At 44.2% G+C, this 24,096-nt stretch overlaps 2 protein-coding genes across 2 annotated transcripts; one reads left to right on the top strand and one right to left on the bottom strand.

Moving 5' to 3' along the window:
• Window positions 1-5,163: 5,163 nt before the first annotated feature.
• LOC104030653 (ras-related protein Rab-18-B-like) lies at window positions 5,164-11,100 on the bottom strand. Its single transcript, XM_075722919.1, has 7 exons — window positions 11,036-11,100; window positions 10,911-10,966; window positions 10,724-10,785; window positions 8,513-8,585; window positions 7,418-7,536; window positions 6,488-6,554; window positions 5,164-5,599 (listed from the first exon to the last, which is right to left on the bottom strand). The coding sequence occupies exons 1-7, from the start codon at window positions 11,098-11,100 to the stop codon at window positions 5,424-5,426; spliced, it is 618 nt and encodes a 205-aa protein (XP_075579034.1). The 3' UTR covers window positions 5,164-5,423.
• A 225-nt stretch (window positions 11,101-11,325) lies between these two features.
• Window positions 11,326-23,647, top strand: DUSP3 (dual specificity phosphatase 3). The gene is made up of 3 exons (XM_075722924.1): window positions 11,326-11,465; window positions 18,550-18,776; window positions 22,353-23,647. The coding sequence occupies exons 1-3, from the start codon at window positions 11,344-11,346 to the stop codon at window positions 22,556-22,558; spliced, it is 555 nt and encodes a 184-aa protein (XP_075579039.1). The 5' UTR covers window positions 11,326-11,343; the 3' UTR covers window positions 22,559-23,647.
• The last annotated feature ends 449 nt before the right edge of the window (window positions 23,648-24,096 follow it).

The following is a 24,096-nucleotide window of genomic DNA, read 5'->3' as shown; positions in this document are numbered from 1 at the left end:
GAGGCTATGTATTATATGCTAAAGTTTGCAGGTAGCTAAGATGAGCTTCAGTTGTAGAGAAAAAAAGAATATATTCAACGCTCCTATTTATTCTAAAATCCTAGGAAGAGGGTACATGCAGAACATGGCTGTTACCAGGACAAGACTCAATTCTGACAAGATACTGAGTCCCTGCTGCATTAGCTATGCCTGGTATATGCTTCTGCCTTTAGTAAGGAAAAAAGGTGAGAAGAGATTCTAAAGAAAAATCAGAATGCAAATTTACTTGAATTCAAAGTCCTGCTTTGTAAATAGTGCCAAAAGCTCTAAGTCAAAATACTTCAGCAAACTGAAACTCCTCCCCCTTATCCCTCTCCCCACCTTGCTCACACCTAAAAATTCATGTAGTCTTTCATATTTCTTATGGTTTGTAGTACTGAAGGATAAGCCTTGGTTAATATCTGCAGTTTTCAGGTGGTCTTCCATACACCAGCCGTATTTGAAACGGCTTCCCTTTCTAAAAATCAGTTGTGTACAATACATCCAGGGCGTGCTTCAGTCAGTGAGCTCAAACATGCATTTAGATGGTTTTGAAGAATCTGTTTCTCCAACCAGATTTGCAATAGGATTAAGATGACAATTTACTATAAAAAATACGTACCTTCAACATGACTGAGATGTGCACAGATTAGAACCCTGACACCTCTAACCCAGCTTTTTGTGATATGTACATTTTTATAAAGTGAAACCTGTGTGCAAGCAGCATACCTAATGCTCTGTGAGGAGATCCAGGATTGTGTAGCAGTCTTGCTTAAAGGGTCTGGTGTTCTGCTGTGAAAAAAAATTGCTGTGGGTTTTGTCAGGCACTGTAAGAAAACTGTAATTAATGGAAGTATACTTCATCCTTTTTTTTCCCTACTCTTACACATCGTATTCCCTTTGTACACCAATGACCAACTTATTAGCATTCTCAGTCAAGTCTTCTGTAGGAGAATACATAACACTAGCTGTTAATAATAAGCACTCTTTCTCCAGGAGCCCTTCTGTGGATATAATTGCGTGGGGGGCAGTGCAGCTTTTCAGAAACATTATCAGTGGAAATGAAAGGCTGACAGCTGTAGTTCCGCTTTTGTAAACTGTCAGTCCATCCCCTAATATTATGCAACCCCCTTCCTTTCTATGTACATGCACACCCCTGCCCCCCTGGACCAAATGGAACCAGCTACCTCCTCTGAAGGCGCTCGTTCCAACAGTCCACCCTCCCTGGCCTTTCTTGTATCTCGGCTCGCCTTTCCAAGAGCTTCTTACTGCCTTTCGATCTGGCCAATCTGCTTCTGATCCTCCTGTGCAAGAGGTAACAAGTTTGTGATACCATTCTTGTAAGAATCTTTACTGGGCTGCCTCTCACAGTTGTTATGTTGCCCTATTCATTGCCTATATATATATATAGTTTTGGGTTTTTTTTAAACACCCCACCACCTTCTCATTTCTGCAGTCACGTGCAAAGTCACCATGTTCTCTTGCTGTTCTTTGTCACTACTTCATTTTCCTTTTCCCAGCACTCCCATTTAAATATGCATATAAACAAACTTAACAAGATATGAAAGCAGGAACACATTCGGGTTGGTGTGGATTTGGTTTTGGGGTTTTTTTCCCCCCTGTCCTTACCCTTTCTATCATCACTTTCATTTGGTGACTCAAAGGCTAAAGCAAGCCCCTGCTCTACGTTTACCTGAAGACTTCCTTACCATCTGAGGCATTGTCATGACACAGACTTGGGGGTACCATTACCTAAATCTTGCCCAGGTTAAAATGCTGGGTCTGTGCGGGTGGAGGCTTATTATCCACACAAGATCTTAAGGTAAGGGGAAGCCTTAAGTGAAAACAAGTCTTGCGAAGTTACTCAGCCTCAAATCCCTTCACCCAGCTTTTCCCCTGTCAGCATCCCCCAACAAACCCTGGAACAGCTTTTGCTGGAGAAAGCACTACAAGTCTGCATTGCTTTGCAGAAGCAGTAGAAACAGGAATAATATTTCAGACTTGCAGAGACAGGAAGGGGAGTGCTCTCATTCCAGAGCTACCTAACCCTCTTCCATAATATTTTCCTGTTTATGTGCCAAACTAGTCATATTGTGCCTCAACTCTCAGTGAGAGTTGCAATATTGTTTAAGGGTTTTTCTGTTCACAGAAGCATGAACCTGGATCAAAAGCTTCCTTGATCTATTTTAGCTCAAGCTTCATCAGAAGACAAATTCACTTGACAGTCATTCAACAAGATATTAACTGGCTACAGTTTTAAAACATCTAGTGATAAGGAGGAGTGGAATTTCCCAACAGGATCTCTGCAAACGCTTCATGCTGATAGCAGGTCTCTTTTCTCTTACCTTTGTTCAATTTATAATTCAAATAGTTTAAGATGCTTATTAGCAGTTTTTCAGTTAAAAAAATTACCATCTTGGTGTAAAAAAAAAAAACCAACCAAAAAAACCCCACAAACCAAAACTGTTGACTGAAGTGTGGGGGCACAATAATTTTAGAAACATGTACCAAATTCTAGCTTGTTCTTGCAAATCAAATAGTCAACAGCACCTAGAATTTTCTTTATCGCTGCTCTTTGCTCACAACTGGCAACTATCACAGAGTAGGCTAAATACTGCACAGGGCCTGGCTTTGCCAGAGCTATTTGTTCACGTTCACAGGACTTTCACCATGTCATGGACTAGCTTCTGATGTCATAGCAAGAGTATCTGTGGTAATTTCCAGTGATACCACCAGTCAAATTTGTAATATAGTTTGTTTTCCTTGATATTTGAGGTTAGAAAGGCAAAGCCAGACAATCAGATGATACCTTTTTCACTGCATATAAGCATTCCATAACAGGAATAGTTCGCTCAGACCTAAATATTCGATTTTACATTTCATTTTGCAAATCTGGAACTGTAGGCACAGTTCTTATAGTTTCTAGTAAAAATGAGTGTATATATTTACATTACTACTTTCAGACCTGACTATATTCAAACCTGAATGAAAGACCATTTAGCTCACTTCCCTCAAAAATTGTTATTACTATAAACAACAACAAAAATTAATCAAGGTGGATTTTGCTTCAGGGTTTCCCCCCCTCCCCCAATACAACAGAGGAAGCATTCATTCAGCAGGATTGCATTGGCAGCAAACTGAAGCATGATGCAAAGGAAGATGATGTTACTTTTAAAAGGGCTGCCAGCTGCTTAATTATTTCTAAAAAATACACCATTCTTAAAAGCGAGGCCTTCTAAGGAAGGCAGATACCAACTGTGGCACAGACCAGCTAAGCAGTTTTGCCCACATTCAAGAGGACAGCAACAGAACAGAGTCTTCTCTCCAGTCTCTTCCTTAACCCCAGGAAATGTAGGAAAGAAGTGACTACCTTGGTGACAGGCTCATTGCACAAGAGCCATGCCCATCACCAGAAAAAAACAATACAAACAGCAGAGTGCACCAGGCCCATTGTATGGCCTGCTGATCGCAAGTCATCCATCTCTGTCTTCTCATGGTTGTCTCCTTCCTAGCCTTCCCACCTGGTTTTATGGCTTTGTTACAGTTGCCATGGCCTCCCATCTTTTGAACTTGACTTCCTAGTCTTATTTTCTTGTGTGCCTGCTCTGTTTGCAGTTACCCCTGGAGATTCCTGACAATCTCAAATTGTGGCATGCTCACGTTTTGCTGATAGGCGCTCAGTAGTTTAACAATCCATGGCCTCTGTGATCTGCTTATAGTTTGCCTACCCAGTTGCTATTGGTCACACCAACAGAAACAACTTTCTCTTCTACTCTCTCATAAGCTGATATGAGTAATTATTACAAAGGAACATCTTATAGACCCAAACCAAGATGGAAGTGTAAGAAGCAGTCCTTCAGCTGGCAGTAAGCAGATGTGTTTCTACTGCTGAAGACATTAAAAACTACTGTAAGATCTGACATCTCCCTCAGACTGATTTCAGCAGAGGGAAATACACAGGAGTGATATTCCAGCTATGCAAGCCACTTGCATCCATTGCAAGGCAGACAGAAGCTGATGCAAAAACCCAATGCAGGTATTTCTATTCACTTTAGCAACAATTATACAAGCACACTTTTCACAGAAGAAAACAGCTCCACAAAGAGCAACTTTGCAGAGAACAAGCTAGAATAGTTCCAAAGTGAAGCTGAACTTTATACGCCTTGCCTTCAGCTGTGTTGTAGTATCACTCATGACAAATCACTGGCAGTACTCAGGAAGGCGCACCCACCAATATAAATTAACTTGATAGCAATGAATCATCAAAACATGCATCTTAAGAAAAGGGCAGTTCTTCTGTTCTGGCTTGACAATGTCCTGTAATGAATGACTGTCTTTGGATTTGTCACCCATTTACAAGCACCTCAGTTTACATTTTAAATGCTTTTAATATTGTCCCCAAATCTGATACTTCCACAGTGTTGCAGGCAGCCAACCAGCCAACCTTCTAGAGGCATTGCTACCATGATCGGAGTTTAGGTTAACATCTTCCATGACTCGGTTTGTTTGCAAGAAAAGGCAGCAAGTTTAACAGGGGGAAGGTAAAAAGAGGTGGTTATCTGACAGAACTTCCTAATGGGTTTGACAATATATTGACAGACCCATCCTAGTGGAAAGTCTTCCATAACCAGCACATTTTATATTAAACTTAATTTTAGCCCTGCAATTGCTGAACAAGGGCAGGAACATGGGTTTGCAGAGAGCCCCGTTAACTACAAAAAGGACCCACAGTGTAAACCACCCCAAAATGAAAACTCCATTTCACCACTGATCCTTGGCACAACGTATTTAAGAGCAGCAAGGGGTAACCTACAGCATACTGCACAGGAATTGTGCCAAATGTTAATAGATATGCCTCTTCACTACAACCCTAAAATTAAATAGTAACTCAACTTACTCTCTAGGGACATGTAGCAATTTCGACTACTTAAAACCATCTGAAATAGGGAAACAATGTCACTGCTCAGGGTGACTCCCAACCGTTAACTACATTTAAGGAAACTTGGGTGCATAAAAGACTCCCATGCCATGCTGGGGGAAGAGCAGCTTTTCAGTAATATTCCAAAATGGAGTACTACCTTCTTTTATGCTAAGGCAGGAATTTCAGAAAAAGGCCATGTTGAATGCCATACAGCAAAAGCACAATACTCTTAGAAGCACTATGATTTAATAGTGAGAAATCTGACAGTTACCAGAAAAATATCTGGAGATATCAGTTGTACATAAGGAAGGAGAAATTGTATTTTGTTATTGAACAAAAATGTATTTTGCTAATCAGTTTGGGTTTTGGATCTATGCAACTGGTGGCACGTCAAACAAGGCACAGACTAGTGCTTGGAATTTCCCCCCCACCCCCTTTAAAAAAAAAAGTCCACTCCATTCAGACAGAACAGCCACCTGCAGGTTTAAGAAAGTGGACAGTATGCACCACATAAGCTTTTATCCTGCTGTGCTGAAGATTCCATTAGCTGGACTCCCCGCTTCTCTGTGCTTTTATCCCAAAGACCTGGTGTCTGCAGGATCTTTATGACTAGTTCCTCAAAGGCGTGCTGCACTCCATCCTGTGTCTTGGCACTGGTCTCTGGTGGAGGGGGGAAAAAAAAAAATGATCTTATTTGCAGGGGGTATTCCACTTTCTAAGAAGTTCTCTTGTGATCAGAGAGAAGACATACATTTTTGAAATAAGTGAACCCCCTCTCCATTCTCCCTTGAAGGCACACTTCAGTTGAACATGATAAACAGAAACGCATCCCCGTCAAGCATCTCATTTTTCCACCTAAAAAAATTCCACAGCTCCCCATTCTCTCCATAATGACGGAACAGAAATTGTTCTCAGGTTGTGACAGTAAATCTACAAAATAATTATTCCATAACTAAGCTGGGAAACAAAGAATGCAGAGGGAATTACATCTTGTCCCCTATGTGTTTGTTCCAGTTCCTTCTGGAAATCTTTTCAAGCAGCTTCACCTAAAAGGTACTTTTTTTTTTTTAAAAAAAAAACCACACAATTTGTTCCCCATCTTTATATCTTCACATTGTGCATTTTATTGTTGGTCTAAGAACATTTTCTCTTATGTAGCTGCAACAGAAACCTGGAAATGAAAAAGAGATTACCCAAGGTCCTTGCTGACATAAGTCAGGAGAAAAATTCTAGTCTTCTGGGCTCTGAATTTAAAAAATCCTGCTAGTTTCAAGAAAATATAAAATTCATGCCTACACAGTATATGAAGTAAGTCTCTTTCAGAGAAAAGTACTTCTAATTGCAGTCAATGCAGAGCATCTCCGAAAAAAGTTAAAACCTACATCCATGCGTATGAACTAATGCAGCAAAAGGAACCCATATTAATTAGGTACTATAAAAAAAAAAGGTAAATCAACCTACCAACCTGAAATACAATTGTACACTTCATTCACGCTTAGCAATACCAAAATAAACATATGAATATACAAGTTTTTGGGAGTTACATACCTATAAAAAGCAGTGAGCGTTTCCTAGCAAACTGGAGTCCTTCTTTTCTCTCTACTTCACGATCAGGCTGCAGAGATGAATGAAGAACATAACTAAAATAAGCTATACTTGCCACTTTCAGGAAGTCCCTGGAAAAGCACCACGGCAGAAATGAAGTTTTGCTGAAAAGAAAAAAGTCTATAAAGCCATGTAGTAATCAGCAACTGGATTTTCCCACTCTACAGACAGCTTACCGCTAGGCAGGCTGTTAGGGGGGCAAATTAAACAGCAGCAACATCAAAATAGTAGGAAATTAAATGTGTTGCTACCTTCTGAATCAACCAGGAGCAGGATACATGCCAGTAAGGAGGTTTCAGTAGTCGAATAGCTGAAAAGGCATATCAAAGGATCCAAAAATTGATAGATTTTGAAGGGGGCAGAAGAGAACCTAGTTCAGGATAGCCATGCTGGAAACCTCTTGCAGTAAAGCAGGAATGAAACATCTCGCTATGCAACAGGCATCCAAGAGATGTCAAAACACCCCAGAAACGTACAGCAACCAGCACACCTCACCCCCATACAGATGCATACTCTACAGCCATCTGAAGAGCTGAATTCTCCTTCCCCACCACCTGTCCAAAACAGTCTGGTCAAAAAGCAAGCAGCTGCACTGCAGTTAACATCAATGGTATACAGTGGTTTTTAGGCAGAACCCCTCACTATCTCAGAAGAATCTCTCTCATCAATTGCATGTCTCCAGGAGAGTTTCCATGAAAGTCTTTAACAAGATCTGCTTCAAAAATGAGGTAGTAAGTGGAGCCTGCCCAACCTAGGTTCTTCAGTCACAGAACATATCAGAGATGTGTTAGTTTCAGCACTTATTCACATTTATACTCTATCACGACGAAGTAATCTGTGGAAGAGTGTAAGAGGATGCATTTCTAAACTGACCTTATCAGTTTTATTGCCAACTAACATCTTCACGGTGTTGCTTTTGGTGGTATACATTTCCAGCTCATTCAGCCAGCTCTCTAGTCCTGTGAAAGTGTCTTTTCTTGTAACATCATACACTGGTAACAGAGGAAAAGGAGCTTAACAGCTGTAGAGTCTTGAACAATGTTTACTTCATTATGGCAGAACTTAGTCCCTACTAGCAAACTACTGCCCCCCCCCCCCCCGCCCCCCCAAAAAAAAAAACCCCAAGCAGTATTAGGGAATTACAGAAAGATGCATCAACCATACCCTCTTCCCAGAGCTGGAACACATTGGCTGTGCTCACCCCGAGTCACTAGGGATTGCAGAACATGAGCATCTCTCCAATAGGTCTGTGACTGGAAATCAGGCTTACCAGTTGAAATCTTACAGCTGTTAATAGTTCCAAATTGGGCCACACAGAATATTTCAAAATAGGTATTTTGGCACCTCATTTAATGTGTGACTGCATGCATGCACTGTTGCGAAAAACACGGATTCTAAGTAAAAAGTGACTTTGGTCACTGGTAACTTCACAACTCCACTTAATCACTAAGGTTTAAAAAGCTGCATCGTAGAAAGATTATTTTGTACAGCAAGGTGTTCAGCCTTCACAATCCCCATGAATAAGAATCCCTTCTTTTTCTCATGGGTGTTATCACACAGAAAGGGGCTAGCCATCCATTACTTGTGCTACAAACCTCATGTCCTACAGTAATCACATCAACAGTGTCTGGGGAAAAAAAAAAGTAAAAACATTGTGGGGGAAAAAAAAAAACCCAACACAATACCCAATTTCCCTTATTACTCGAAACTAACCAAAGTAATTTCTACAAAGCTAATAATTCATCCACTGAACAGCTTGCAGCATAACATCTCTGTATTTTTAATTTAAAATATTTTGAAGCGGCATTACTTCCTGCCAGTGTTTGAGCTAATGATGCAGTAATGTTATAAAGATGATAACTGTTCCTCTGATTCTCTCAGACAGCCTCCTTTGTAAATACATGCACATTTAAGTAGTAATAAAGACCACACTTTTTGTAATCATGTTTTCTTCCATATACCTCCTACCTAAAATAACCCCTTGAGCTCCTCGGTAATAACTGGGAGTCAGTGTTCTAAAGCGCTCCTGTCCTGCTGTGTCCTACAGAGGGGAAAAAAAAAAAAAAAAACCCAACAAAACACTACACACACACATAAAATCAAATATACTTAGAACAAGAAAGGTATTTTAAACTACACAAGATAAACAAAGTTAAATTTTTCCTGACCACTAAGGATATGTGAAACCATAAGACAACAGAATGAGGGAAGCAGTCAGAAAACATTAGCAGCAGCAGCAACAGAAAATGGACAAGGAGGGGTAGAAAAGCATGGAGAGGACTTGATGGAGGGTTAAAGGGATAAGCACAGACACCTGTAACATGAGTGAGACAACAAGAAAGTCAATGGGACTCGAGAGAAATACATAAAAGGCTCTTGTTGCAAGCCAAGCAGCTAGGCTTAATCGGTTAATAATCAGCTGGACTGAGGTGAGGAGTAACTGGTTTTCCAGTGAGAGACACTGCAGGAAAGGAGACACAGTGGTTCAGAAAAATCTCCCTTTGCTCCTCCACAGCAGGAAAGGAGAATCCAGTTAGAAAGAACTACTTCAAGTTTACTAAGATTCTAAGCAGATAAGAAATTTAAAATCAGTAGTTTCATTCAATTATTACTGCAGTACGTCACACTTATTCTCACGAATCTCCAAGATAGCTCCTAAGTGCAACGTGAAATTCAAAAACCCTTAGAACAAACAAGGAGGCAGAAGAATTACACAAATATTATTTTTACCAAAAAAATTTATTTAAATTTATGTACATATTACAGCAGACAGACTAACAGCTATGTTGTAATTTATTTCTTCTTTGTTAAAAAAGAAACTAAAATTGGCAATGTATTTACTTAATTCACGTCATCGTTACTAAGGCAATTGTACTCTTAGGCACCCATGCACACATGGACACTAAAGCAGAAGCCTCTTTTTGACCTTGATGCGCTGTACACGCATTAAAAGTTTTTATTCAACATTGTACAACTCCACTGTTTTGGGGGTTTTTTTCTCCCTAATTAGCAGTTTCTCCTAATGCTGTTACAGGCTGCCACAAAAGTGCCTTTTCCAGCTACACAACTTGTGCAAGTCCTGGCCTTGCTTTTCATTTCACAGCAAGGCGACACACCCCGTGTGATTATTAGGGTCAAACCTACCTTGGGTACTCTCAGCAAAGCTTCTCTTTGTGTGCAGCGTGTTCAGAACACAGCCCATACGTACCTTCACTGGCTACAGCAAGCGTGACTTTATCACTCTTGCTCTGCATTCTGTACGCAAAGCGTGAACAAAACCAGGAAAATAATTCAAGTTTTGGCATTTGTATTACTTTTGTTAATACCAGCCCAAGGCACATTTGTGCTCTTTTTCCAATAGTCCCAATTACTTAATTCATAATGGCGTGTTCTTTCTCAAATACCTATGACCGTACACATAAAGTCTCTTCCTTCTAGGGCTCTTTCATTCCATTTAGGAGAACAGAAGTGGTGCTTTAATATTCTAAATAATCCTGACCACACAGCTGCAATCTGATTTTGCACGTGCTGGAAATATAGCATCAGGAAGTGCAGGACAAATGCTCAAGTCTCCCAGTAAATCTGAACCAACCTTTAAATAGAAATATAGTTCAGGACCAAGTTGGGTTTCCCCCCTCCCATGATTTTAACCAAAATAAAGCACCCGGACTGTTTCTGGTATAGTACACACAGAGTCTCAGCACAGTCCCTACAGGAAATCTTGCAACTCATCCCCCAGAACATCACTTTTCTGCAGTTTACTCAAGCGCTGTCTGTCCTGGGAGCGCTGCTGGGCCGTGCGGGCATGGAACGCCCGCCTTCGGGGCAAGGCCCCATCTTCACAAGCCTGACCCTACACACAGGGCTGGAGAAACCCAGGTAAGTGTGGGAAAGAGCAATCAACATCTCTACTGGAATTGAAAGAGCTCCCAAAGCTAGAGCAACGAAGCGTTTATCGGTGTTTTGAAAGAACCGTGCCTGCAACTGCTGTTTGTCGTACGATCACGACAGATGCTCATCCTGTGCGCGCCTGCATCCTAAGCACACAATCTCGACATGCAGAAGACTTCGGGGGGGGGGGGGAGGAAGAGGGAAAAAAGACCCACAAGAAGCAGCTCTTGAAGTGCTCGCATCTGTCAAGAAGAAAAGCTATCCTTATCAGCCTGGCACAAGACCTACCCATATTGCGAGCTGCACCGCATGGCCGTCCACCACCATTCTCTTCACTTTAAAATCAACACCTAAGGCGTGAGAAGGGAAGGCCTGTCAGGAGGAGCTGCCGAATGCCCGCTCCCGCCGCCGCCTCTCGCCCGCGGGACCCGAAGGGAAAGGAGCGCCCAGGTCCGCAGGCCGGGGCCGGACTCACCGATGGTGGGCTTCAGGCAGGGCTCAAAGGCGCCGTCAGTGAACCTCAGCAGGAGGCTGTGGGGAGAGAAGCCGAGAGCTCAGCCCGCTGCGGGGAGCGCCGCGGCCCGCCCGCACGGCCAGCACCTGGACTTCCCCACGGCGCTGTCCCCGACCAGCAGCAGCTTCAGGGTGAGGCCTGCGGCGTCCATCCCCGGGGCCGGGGCGGCGGCGCCGGGCGGGGGGGCAGCGGCGAGGGGCGCAGCCCGGCCCCGCGGACGCTCCGCTCCGCTCCGCGCCCCGGCGATGGACGCCGCCGGCCGAAGCAGCTGCCGGGGCTCCGCCCATCAGGCGGCGGCCGGCGCCGGGCGGGGCGGGGCGGGAGCGCGGCGGGCCCGAGCTGCTGCGCCCAGGGGCCCTGCGGCTGGGCGGCGGGGAGCGGCTGGGGCCCGGCCATGTCCGATTACCAGATCTCGGTGGAGGAGCTGAACGACCTCCTGGCTAACGGGAGCGGCTGCTACAGCCTCCCCAGCGCGCACAGCAACGAGGTGGTGCCGCGCATCCACGTGGGGAACGCGTGAGTGCGCCGGAGCGGGGCCGGGGCGGGCGGCGGCGGAGGCGGGGGGCCCGTGGCCGTAAGCCCGGCAGCGCTGCGCTCCTGGGCGCCTGAGCGGAGGGATGGGGTAGGCGGGCTGCGAGGCCGGGCAGGGCTGCGAGGGGCTGGGCCGTGAGGGGCAGGGTCGTGAGGGGCCGGGCTGTGAGGGGGAGGGTCGTGAGGGGCAGGGTCGTGAGGGGCCGGGTCGAGAGGGGCCGGGCTGTGAGGGGCCGGGTCGTGAGGGACAGGGCCGTGAGGGGCAGGGTCGTGAGGGACAGGGCCGTGAGGGGTAGGGTTGCGGGGCCATGCAGCGCTTCGAGGCCGGGCAGGGCTATGAGGGGCCGGGCTGTGAGGCCGGGCAGGGTCGTGAGGGGCCGGGCTGTGAGGGACAGGGTCGTGAGGGGCGCAGGGCTGCGAGGCCGGGCAGGGTCGTGAGGGGCCGGGCTGTGAGGGGCCGGGCTGTGAGGGGCAGGGTCGTGAGGGGCCGGGCTGTGAGGGGCCGGGCTGTGAGGGGCAGGGCTGCAGGGCCATGCAGCGCTTCGAGGCCGGGCAGGGCTGTGAGGGGCTGGGTTGTGAGGCGGGGGGCTGTGGGGCCGGGCAGGGCTGTGAGGCCGGGGGGCTGTGAGGCAGGGGGCTGCAGGGCCAGGCAGAGCTGTGAGGCGGGGGGGCTGCGGGGCCGGGCAGGCTGTGAGGCGGGGGGCTGCGGGGCCGGGCGGGACTGTGAGGCGGGGGGCTGCGGGGCCGGGCGGGACTGTGAGGCGGGGGGCTGCAAGGCCGGGCGGGGCTGTGAGGCGGGGGGCTGCAAGGCCGGGCGGGGCCGTGAGGGGCAGGACTGTGGGGCTGGGCAGGGCTGTGAGGCGGGGGGCTGCAGGGCCGGGCGGGGGGCTGCGGGGCCGGGCAGGGCTGTGAGGTGGGGGGCTGCAAGGCCGGGCGGGGCTGTGAGGGGCAGGGCCGTGAGGGGCAGGGCTGTGGGGCTGGGCAGGGCTGTGAGGCGGGGGGCTGCGGGGCCGGGCGGGGCTGTGAGGCGGGGGGCTGCGGGGCTGGGCAGGGCTGTGAGGCGCAGGGCGTTCACTGAGTAGCTGCCTGATCAGGAGTGTGAGCCGGAGGCAAGTCAGCCTGTGGGGCAGAATCTGCTGGATCTGACGGGGCCCCGGGATGCCCTCCCGACCCCAGTCCAGGCTGCGCAGCCCGGGGGTCTCAGGCTCAGGGGAGCTGTCAGCCGGGAGGCCTGTGGCTGCCAGGCCTGAGCAGCCGGGCGGCAGGCTGCCCGGGGCTCCTGCTGGCGCCCGACATGGCAGGTGACGAGGCACAGCTCATAAATGGCATCTGCTGAAATGTTCAGGACCCTGTTGAAATCCCAAATCTGAGCTAAAATAGAGCTGAAACGAGATTAATTAGGTCGCTTCAGAAACACACCTGCTCAGTTGTGTCAGCGCTGGGCTTTTGTTTCTCCTGATACTTCCTACTCTTGCTAACAAGTTGTGGTCATCCACACAGAAGAGGGAGGAGAGACAAGATGCCCTGAGGTATATGTACATCATCATCTGCAGAAGCCCGACCACAACACCAGTGTAATAACCATATGTCAGATGAGTGGAATGAGCTGGAACATGAAGGACAAGCAAAGTAGCAATATGGATCTCTGTTTAACCATGTGCAAAATGACCCAGAGGAAGCAAGACTTTAATAGGAATCGCCACCCCTGTCTGGGATTGGTCAAACAAATGTTTCTGCACTCTAAGCCCTAAAAAACCTCATCCTAATTAAGTATTCATGCACATGATGGGAGCCAGAGCGATACAGGTATGGCTATGATGAAAGCCCTTAAATGGGGAAAAGTGTTCAGGGTTCACCAGTGGCACTTTTCTCAGTTGTATGATGTTTATTCTTTGCAGCAAGGTTATGATTTCAGTTATCTGTTCCAATCCTATCAGATCCTGCTGATTCTCTTTCCCCTTTTTGTCCATTTTTGTACACTCTGTGAAACTGGGGACTTTCTGATACGTGCGTAGTATACTGGATCCCTGTTTTTATTTGAAGCTTGTAACTCCTAAAGAAATATGTCAGACCCATAGGTTTTCATTAACTTTCTCCTAAGCCAAACCAAATTATGTTTGTCACTGCCAGTTGATGCAGGACATGCACATCTAGAGATAGGACCGAAATTACTATCTCAATGGCCAATCTGACATCTGACAGCCACCTTCTCCTTCATATTTTCAGCTGGAAGAAATGAAGTCATAGCCTGCAAGGTGATTTGTGCAGTAAATAATTAAAAAATAATTTTGAAGATAGGTGGCTACTACAGAGTAGTTTTCATTGTTCAGTAATTGATTTCAATGACACAGCATGGGCCTTAATACATTCAGATGCAAGGTTGTCTAGGAACAGAGAATGCATGTGTAAGTTGCAGGATGGAAAATGTCCGTCTGGTGGAAAGCTTTGCCACTGAGAAGGGCTTTTTATGTAATAATTGACAACGAAAAATATCTGGAGCACCAGTGCAAAACTTATGCTGCAAACGTAGCATAAGAACAGTTTAACCGTTAGTTGGACTAACGGACAACGTGCAGTTCTACTGTCAGTGTTTTTAAAAGGATTCTGAAAAATTGTGGAGGACAGCCAGAGGTAAGAAATAACTTTGTGGGCTGAAAAAGCTGTCTCACAGTGGGAACAGACAACCTACTTAATTTATCAAGACTTCGTAGGCAATAATATCTTTGAAGCATCCATAGAGAGTTAGATAATGCTGAGGTATAGTTGAATGGGTGAATGTCTATTAAGATTCAATCGCTGCAGGGTGAACTTTGATACTCTCAAACTGGAAATAATACTAATTCTTACGAGGATTTTTTTCTATCAAGTAGGGTTGTGGCATACTGCATTGTAAGTAGCATTTGCTATATTAGTTGTCATTCTGAAAGAATTTGAAACTGTGCAGATCTGCTCTCACACCATTTCCAGCTACATGTCCCTCTTTTGTACTGTCCTTGTGTAGAGATAAGGCTGAAGAGAGATCTGTTTTCCTGACTTGACTCCTTCTCCTACGAACTGCTGGGGAAGCAAACCTCCTTTGCACTCGGCCTCTCAGGCCTTGTGCGTATGTGGGTCCAACTGTGTGCAAGGCATCAATAAAGCCTTTACTACGGTGTGCAAGAAATAAGCCATAGCTTTGTTTGGGGCCTGTATTTGCAGTTCATTAGCCTGTCTTGTTCTGCTTTAGCATCTGCGCGGAGCTTGGAATACATCTCGTATTTGAAGCTGACTTGCTGCACTGTGCATCTGCTTGGCGCTCACTTCATACCTCAGTTTTGGCCTTTGTTGCACAAATCTCCTTACTGAATCTCTGAGGAGTCATTGGAAGCACTTTGCATTGAGCTACGGGGAAGTCCGGGAAGGCAATACAGCAGGAGAACAAAGTAACGCGGTCATTTGATCTGACATTCAGATCTCTGCTTTGACTTGGATGGATCAAACCTTTCTGCAATAAAGGGCCACATTTATGACTACAAGCGGCAGAGATTTTGCAACAATAAGAATTCAGAGTCACCACATCTGTAGAGTTTTAACATGGGGGGATTGGAATCCCAGTGCATGGCATAAAAGCAATAGAATTTGAACAGGAACTCACAGGAAGAAATTCAGAGATTCAGAAACTTCTGCTGGAAACCTTTTAGAATATTTTGCATAGGGGTGCTGCTGTCTTTCCTCATGAGTAACTCATCTTTAGATAAAAGTGACAACGCAGAGACATTCAGGCAGATGAGATTAAATTGGGTTGTAGTGTAGAATAAAAATTTGTTTGTCAAATGACTTCAAGTTACAGGCAGAGCCAAAGTACTAGATCTTCCATGCAATACATGAAAATCATAATTAATGAAAACACAGAGGTAAAATGATAAAATATTTTGAAAATTATGTTTTTGCATATTACACTAGACAGTTCTAACCTCTCAAGAAGATTAGACAAGATTGGTGAAGACGAGTAAAAATGTAATATCACTGGAGGATACGTTTTTTATTCAGAGCAACCGTGTCCTGTCAAAACCAGTGTTTTGCTGGAATGCAAGCAGGTTTAGCTTTCTGAACTACTGGCTAAGGGAATCTGTTTGTGGTTTTTTTCACAGACTCTTGGAAGCCTGTAACAATTCAAGCCATGTCTCCTCCAGAACTGTATTTGGTAAAAAGGATCTGGTTACGAATGCCCAATCAGAGTTTTCTGGCTGCTTTACTGTGTGTGGGTAACCCATGAAGCAATTTTTTGTTCTTAACGTGCTAGAAGCGCAGGTGTGTTGTAAGGAGTATGAAAGGCATTCTCCCAAAATTAATACTAAATTTAGTGACTGTAAGGGAAGGAGCAGTGAGGAAACAATTTTGTGTGAACATAACGGTGTAAATTAAAGTGTGTTAATGTGCTGCCATTTTTTGCCATCAAGGTCTGTTTTCTTTGCTTATAATTCCATATGGCAATACTTTATAGCCTCATGTACGCTTAACTGCTGATGCATGGTTCCTCAAGACCTGTGTTTTGTGGCTGGTAAAATTGTTCATCTCTGTTCAAAAGAAACACTTTTACTAGTGTAACTCACAGGACGAGGAACTCCCAATCTTCCATATTAAGAACAGACAAGATTCTGTGATTTTTTTCTGAGGGAGATAGGAGCAGCTGATGTTAGCATCTCTCTGCATTTGGAGGAACTAGCTTTTCAACATTGAACATGATGCAGCTGAAATGAAATGTTAAGGGTGGGAGAGATCCAAGGACTGCTTGGAAAGGGAGAAAAATATGGCGTACCAATACTCTCACTTCTAGCTGTGTAAGAAAATCATCTATAAAATCTGCAAAAATCATTCACTGGGAATGAGTTTGCCTCCAGGGGAGCTGGTCTGTGTTGCCAGATTCAACCACAATTCCAGGACACAAGTTCCTGTTGGTCCTGACCACTATCAGATGTATACTGATCTATATACTATTACTTAAACAATATACTCACCCCACTAAGCGTAGGAACTCACAGCTGAATTAACACTTTTTGTTTTGGCCTTGCACTGTAGGATTTACTTTTGTGTTGCAAGCAGAATTCCCAAGGCGCTGATACTTCTCCCCTGGCACAGATGATGTCCTGCCAGATGGAAAAACTGTCAACATTTGTTTGGGTAATGAAGACGTCACAAATATTTGGCTCATTGCCATAGTTGTTTGGCACAGACAGCAGAAAATGTGGAAGCTTCACTCATGCATAAGGATTCATCTGCTCACGCTACAATTTAAGGGGTGAACAGTCATTAGGAGAAAGGAACGCTCTAGATGTTCATACAGCCTTGAATTATGTGAAAATTGTGAGTGAATGCACTCAGAGATTCATATAGATATAAACCAACTAAATTGGGTATTTATTTTAACTTTTTTAGAATAGCTAAGTGTCCAGCCAAAACCCTTAGGTGCATTGCCATGTCTTAGAAACTTGTCCAAAAAGATACTGCACAAATACTGCTTATCTGGAGCTCAGCTTAATGTTACAACTCCTTGTATTTGAAATTTAGGACTTGAGCCGTAGGGAGATTTTTCTAGAAGATTTCTGTTTCCACATCCGGTTAGACACATAGTGAAAGCTGCCTTTAAAAACAATTATGTCTGTTCAGGCTACATCTTTTCACAAAGTGTGTAGGAACTGAATTATCTTTCAACTAAAGCCTTCTGTCACATTCTGCTAATGTTGACCAGTGGGCTCAGATTTTACTAGGAGACCACATGGAGTGATAAAACATACGTGGTTTTGTTTGGTTTTTTTTTTTCTTCCCAGGAAAGTGAGGCAAATATTGGGACTGACGTACAGAAATAATCAGACTCAGAATGAAAAGTAGTGGCTTTACAACAAAAGGAGTCAATGGTCTCCTCATATTATTTAATGGTTATCTCCTCTACTATAGATTGCGTTCCAGTGCACAAGTAGAGATTTGTGCATGATCAGTTGTGTTACTAAGGAGATGGATTGTTTGCCATTGTACAACCTGGAGCTTTTATCAGAGCTATGGCATTATTACTGGATCTAATTAGTTGTCATCAAGCCTGAAAAGCATGATTATTATGTATCCTCCTGCTCAATTGTTCACTAATAGGGTAGGGTGCTCTTTTAGCCACTTAAAGATGGAAGCAATAATTTTGCTACAATTATTTGATAGAACTGAGGAGCTGGAAAGGGCTTAGCTGACCTAAAAGTACTGAATGCTTTCTTAAGCTCTTAAGCATCTTAAACATCACGCACCTGGATTCTTTTCCATTTTCCATATTGATTTCAACTACAACACTGAAAATTACACCACTTGTGATGAAAACACTGAGTGGCAAAGACTGAATGAGATCGCTGTATTTCTGGCCTTTGGATAGCCTTGCCACATCTTTCCATGACTTCAAAGACGTTGAATAGCACAGGGACAGAGGACTACACCTCACAGGAGTCTTCAGATGAGACCTTTGAAGGTGCAGGAACATTTTTTACGTAGTTACTTTCTATCTTCCCCTGGCCTAAGGAGCAGACAGTGCTGTTTCACAGTGGTTAAAATTGCCCCTAAAATGTCTGTTTGTCTGGACTGCCTGCTAGAGTAGCAAGTGCTGCTTACCTAGCCCTGCAACACTGGTAGCTGACAGTAGAGGCTTTTTATAACTGTTTTTTAAATTACCTTATGTAGATAATGGTTAATCTTAGAAGTGGCTGTCCTGGGCTTTCTGTTATCTCTAGTATTTTCTTATTTGGGTCAGAATTTTATGTTCAGAAAGAGTTATAATTATATGCCATAGTAGGGTGTAACAGATTAAATTTCATGTGTGCTCTGCTCGGTTGTCAGCCAAGAATGTAGCATTCTCTCATGCACAAGTAGTGAACATGGCTCTAAATATTTCTGTGAATTTATGATCTGTAGCTAATTCACTTCTGGGCACAGTATATTTAGCATCTGTTAACAGAAAAAGCAAAGGTTCTGGTTATCAGTACCTTCTGGGGACATCATAAATACTGAGATGATTCACCAAGTTCTAATCATTTTCTCGACACTTTTTATCATACAGGTTCATAGCCAAGAACATTATGAGGCTGCAGCGTCTGGGGATAACCCATGTTCTGAATGCAGCAGAGGGGAAGTCATTCATGCATGTGAACACTAATGCAGAGTTCTATGAAGGCACAGGCATCACATACCATGGCATTAAAGCTAACGATACACAAGAATTTAACCTCAGTCGCTATTTTGAGGAGGCAGCTGATTTTATTGAGAAAGCACTTTCCCAGAAGGATGGTAAGGCAAACTGAAATGTCTTTCTACCGTGTTTTCTGTGCACTGCATATGTTTCTTAGCAATTTATTTTGCTGTTCTAAATGGTTCTTTGCTCAGATTATTAGCTGAACAACCAAGTCAGGAATTCAGATCAAGGCTGGATCAAAGACACCAGAATACACGATAAGACATCTTAATCTTCTGTCTATACATGTACGTCTCCAGTATATGGCAAATGGAAGTCTGTCACTGTAGGGGTGACTTTGAAAAGTGAAACAGCTGCTGCATCCTATAATAGTGCCTTTTTGGGAAGATGTGTTCTTATTTTTCCTTAGAAGTGGTAAATCACATGAAAAAAAAAATCACAAAAGTAAGTTCAGGATCTAAAAGTTGGTTTAGCACCCTAGAAATTATAAATTATAAAGGCAGAAGTGATACAAGTAATGCATTGCTGAAGAGTACTCATACAACCTGCTATATGGTTTTTATTTCCAAATGTACAGTAAGGATGGAGACTGTGGCCTTACAATTTTCATTACATTGTCATTAAATTATTTTATGTGATGATTAACTCATTATTCCCTATGATTGCAGGAAGGCTGGAGATGGTATTTGCAATCTTGCTGATTGCCACATTTCTCTACAGTGTGTTTCCTCAGAGCAGAAATTCTAGGACATAGTGCAGTGGGCCAGATGGTGTTTGTTGTTGTCTGACTATTTCAGCATACCAGTTATTTCTACACATGCTTAATTTCTTTCTTACTTCATAACTGAACATGAAAAAGGAGGAACAAGAACTCCCACAATTCTAGAAGTTCTTTATCTGAAATGGGCAAAAGGGATACTAGAGCTGTGATGTGCTTGAGACAAGTGGAAATAAATTTTATCTCCAGTTTGGTGGAGGATGAAGAATTCTAAAAATTGAAATGTGAGTCTTCCAGTTAGCATTGTGACTCACTGAAACAGGTTGCAGTAGGAAGGAAGAGTTTAACAGTGCGAGCTGTGCCATGACTGTCCCTACTCAGTTTGATCTAAACAGTTGCAGAGTCAATCTGAATTTACAGTAGCTGTTCTATTTGCTGATTCTTTCAGCCTTAGTCGTTGTCTACCGTGCATGCCACTGTTTTCTTACTGTGGTAAACAAAGAGGAACTTTGTAGCTGGGTGATGCTGGAGCCAGTTTTAAGATTAACTCACTACTGAAATTTGATAGTTTGGTTTGACAATGAAATGTAGAGTAAGGACAGTGAAGTATAGAGGGATGCAATAGTATTTTCCTGAAGTTTCATTTTAGCATTGTAGTTGCATGAAGTTCTGGAAGGCAGGTCTGGTATACTGAAGGTCTGGAAGGCAGCCCTTAAGACACTGCCTTTTGCAGAGGAAGGCTGGAAACCCTTTTGCTTCTGATCATTTGCAGAGGGGAAGTCAATTTGCTTCCACATATATGATCAAGAATCTCTAAATCTTGCTAATTTGTGGCTACAGGCTCTCAAGAAATGTTGAGAATGAATTATTTCAGCTGTTTAACTTGCTACTGATTAGAGATTTGCCTTGAGCTGAGAAGCCTCTGCAGCTCAAGGCAAATGTGATAATAGGCTTTCTGTTGCTGTGGTTCAAAGCAAGTTATGGTTATGATGAAAGTGTGTGTGTATGGTTCATCTGTGCTCTTGTTTCAGAAAAAAAATTACTCTGGAGACTAGCCTGGGGCCATATCTCCCACTGCATTTGGGAAAGGGAAAATTTTTGTGTCTGGAAAAGCAGGTCAAAGAGAAAGCAGCTGAGAAGCAATAAAATCAAGTTAGATTTCTCAAAGGGAGCAGTGACCTGCTCTATTAATGTTGGATACCTACCTACAGGACTTATTCATGTGGTGGCTTGACCCTGGCTGGATGCCGGGTGCCCACCAAGCCACTCTATCATTCCCCTCCTCAGCTGGACAGGGGGAGAAAAATACAACGGAAAGCTTGTGGGTCAAGATAAGGACAGGGAGATCACTCAGCAATTATTGTCACGGGCAAAACAGACTCAACTTGGGGAAATTAATTTAATTTATTACCAATCAAATCAGAGTAGGATAATGAGAAATAAAACCAAATCTTAAAACACCTACCTTTCCCCCACCCCTCCCTTCTTCCCAGGTTCAGCTTCACTCCCGATTTTCTTTACCTCCTCCCCCTAAGCAGCACAAGGGGATGGGGAATGGGGGTTGCAGTCAGTTCATCGCACACTATCTTTGCTGCTTCTTCCTCCTCACTCTCTTCCCCTGCTCCAGCGTGGCATCCCACTCACAGGAGACAGTCCTCCACAAACTTCTCCAGCACAGACCCTTGCCACGGGCTGCAGTTCTTCACAAACTGCTCCAGCGTGGGTCCTTTCCAGGGGGTGCAGTCCTTCAGGACTGCTCCAGCGTGGGTCCCCCATGGGGCCACAGGTCCTGCCAGAAAACCTCCAGCACAGCTCCTCTTCACAGGGTCACAGCCTCCTTTGGGCACATCCCCTGCTCCGGTGCGGGCTCCTCCCCGGGTGCAGGTGGAGATCTGCTCCGCGTGGGCCTCCATGGGTGCAGGGCACAGCTGCCTCACCATGGGCTGCACCAGGGGCTGCGGGGGAATCTCTGCTCCGCGCCTGGAGCACCTCCTGCCCTCCTTCTGCACTGACCTTGGGGGCTGCGGAGTCGTTCCTCTCACATGTTCTCACTCCTCTCTCCCAGCTGCTGTTGCACAGCAGGCTTTTTTTCCTCTTCTTAAATATGTTATCCCAGAGGCGCTACCACTGTCGCTGATGGGCTCAGCTTTGGACAGCAGCAGGTCTGTCTTGGAGCTGGCTGGCATGGGCTCTGTTGGACCTAGAGGAAGCTTCTGGCATCTTCTCACAGCAGCCACAACTGCAGCCCCCCCCCCCCCCCCCCCGCTATCAAAACTTTGCCACGCAAACCCGATACAACCCAACAAATACGTAGAATGAGTTCCCTAATCAGTTAGTGGGAAGCATTTTATTGGTGCTGGCATAGGTGTGATTAGATGTTTCTGGTTCTTGTTGCTGCGCAGTCAGCCGTTTCATTTACTTGAGTGTTAATGTAGCTTCATAAATAGCCAGAGAAGTAGCCAGGTATGATCCAAATCCGACACGGAGTTAGCGTAGGAATTGGCAGCAAAAAAAAAGGCTGGATATATTTGAAGAGATGCAATATAGGACAAACAACATATTTCTCTGTCTTATTTTAAACTTTGCATCATTTATTTGTGCTCTTTGGTACTGGTCATCTTCAGGGGCAAGGCTTATTCTAAACCACAAAAGATTGGAGAGGTGTAGTAAATAGACACAGTTTGCCTCTGTAATATAATAGCAAATATGTTTTAGTGTGAATGTTTGATAGCCATTTTTTTTTCCGCATTATCCTTTGATGACAGACTGTGGCTACTGACAGAGTGATAGCACCTTTCTTCCAAGGTCTGAAAGTCTTCTGTAGCATTCAGAATTTACATTTCTCAAGCTGCTGGAGGACTAATATTATTATGCTTTATATCCTAGCTATTTCATGTTGCTTTTCAAACATATATTACAGTATAACCCAAATTGTGACCTGTCTTCCCTGCAGGACAAGTGTTTGTGCATTGCCGTGAGGGCTACAGCCGTTCTCCTACACTGGTCATCGCCTACCTCATGCTTCGCCAGAATATGGATGTCAAGTCTGCATTGAGCACTGTCCGGCAGAAGCGAGAGATTGGCCCCAATGATGGCTTTCTAAGGCAGCTTTGCCAGCTCAATGAGCAGTTAGTGAAGGAAGGCAAACTGAAGCCCTAGAACAGAGCACCGTAGTATTTTTTTGAAGTTTCTCAAAGCATCAGAGGACATCTTAGGTGCTTTAGATTCCCAAACCCTAACCACCAAGCTAAATCACATAATGTGAGGGAGGCAGAATTCCTGCTCTTGTCTAGTCAAAGTATCTTTCCCGAACTCTGGGTCTGTCTGTCAAGATGGCACAAAATTGTGTCACTGTTCGGAGCTGTTGCAATAAAGAGTTGTTTTTAGAGGGGTAACTCCAGTGATAATAGCTGTCTTCACGTGTATTTCAGAGCCCTCTGCAGACTCTGTAGCATATGTGGTTTGCATTGACATTGAGTGTGATTCATTTAAGCCTTGTCTTGTATCCCACCAGAGCGCCATTTTCTGAGAGCCCCAATGCATCTCTTCGCTCACTCTTAACTGAAGTACTGTATTTTCTAAAGCTTCTTTTTCATGCACACAGGTGCCTAAAGTTTGAGTGTAGGAGCTTCAAGGAATGGAGAAGCATATATACAAATGCACAGATGCACTCGCTTGTAAAATGAATTGTATGCAGTGTTGTGTTTAGTGTGGATTTATGCAATACACAGTGTGTGGTAGTAAAGCCATTCAGAGCCCAATCTTGATGCACACTGTATTTCCAAGAGTATTTGTACCTCTTGCTGTTGTGATTGACATGAAATAGTCTGATATTAAATGCTCTTTTATTTTTGTTTTGAAGTCATACTAGAAAAAATGTCAAGAGCAAATGTTGAGGAAAAAACTTGAGCAAGGAAGAAATAATGTCTGTATTTAGGAGTGCTTGTACTGGATATATGATAAAGTCCTAAGTACCAGAATATAACGTCTCCCGAGACTTGTATTGAATTACAGCGTCTCTCTCACTTCTTTACTACTGCTGGTTATTAACGTAGAATGGAATGAGCACATACGCAGCTTACTTCCAGTAGGGCAGCACAGGTGTGCTTACAAAGCAGTTTGCAGTACACTCAACTTCTTGGATTGCTTGCACGGTATCATTAAATAGAAATGAGCATCGTTACGTACCACATGGAATAGGAGACATTTCCTTTCTATTAAAATAAATCGTGTCTTGACTGTGTTTGACATACAGATGAAGTGAGTCATTGCGATGTTGGGAGAGGGAGCTTTGTTTACAGTATGCCTGACTTCATGTGTAAATGTGTACCTGTGAGTTACCGCACTGTGATGTGTGCGTTCCCTTTTTATCTGTGCTTTAATGTAGCTCTAGATTGAAAATCTTAATGCTATTTTAAACAGAAACACTGTTGTATTGGTAACACATGTAAGCCCAGATCTGGTTGGGTATATTCAGTTCACTAATCAAAAATCACAAAGGACATACAATGTTTTACTTCTAGTTGTTGGGGTAGTGTGGTTTGGGGGGGGGTGGGAGTGGCAGGAGAGAGTTCTGTATAGCTAGATACATTTCGTGAAATTAAACCCCAGAGGTGATTTTTCTGGGTGAAGACCAGGCTTATTTCTGTTTCCTTGCCCAGGATGGGAACTGCCACATCAAGCAGCCTTTTCTTTTT

Source organism: Pelecanus crispus, chromosome 18, assembly GCF_030463565.1.
Source record: "Pelecanus crispus isolate bPelCri1 chromosome 18, bPelCri1.pri, whole genome shotgun sequence".
NCBI classification, from domain to species: domain Eukaryota; kingdom Metazoa; phylum Chordata; class Aves; order Pelecaniformes; family Pelecanidae; genus Pelecanus; species Pelecanus crispus.
The sequence above is the reverse complement of the archived record's forward strand: the minus strand, read 5'-3'. Positions and strand labels throughout refer to the sequence as shown.

Excerpts from the sequence above, each read along its gene's own strand:
- DUSP3 (XM_075722924.1), top strand. The coding sequence starts at position 11,344 with ATGTCCGATTACCAGATCTCGGTGGAGGAGCTGAACGACCTCCTGGCT. Across the intron at positions 11,466-18,549 it reads CGCATCCACGTGGGGAACGC|GTTCATAGCCAAGAACATTA; the intron begins GTGAGTGCGCCG and ends TTTATCATACAG. Across the intron at positions 18,777-22,352 it reads AGCACTTTCCCAGAAGGATG|GACAAGTGTTTGTGCATTGC; the intron begins GTAAGGCAAACT and ends TCTTCCCTGCAG.
- LOC104030653 (XM_075722919.1), bottom strand. The coding sequence starts at position 11,100 with ATGGACGCCGCAGGCCTCACCCTGAAGCTGCTGCTGGTCGGGGACAGC. Across the intron at positions 7,537-8,512 it reads AGCTCAAGGGGTTATTTTAG|TGTATGATGTTACAAGAAAA; the intron begins GTAGGAGGTATA and ends CTCTGTTACCAG. Across the intron at positions 6,555-7,417 it reads TTGGCAATAAAACTGATAAG|CCTGATCGTGAAGTAGAGAG; the intron begins GTCAGTTTAGAA and ends TCATCTCTGCAG.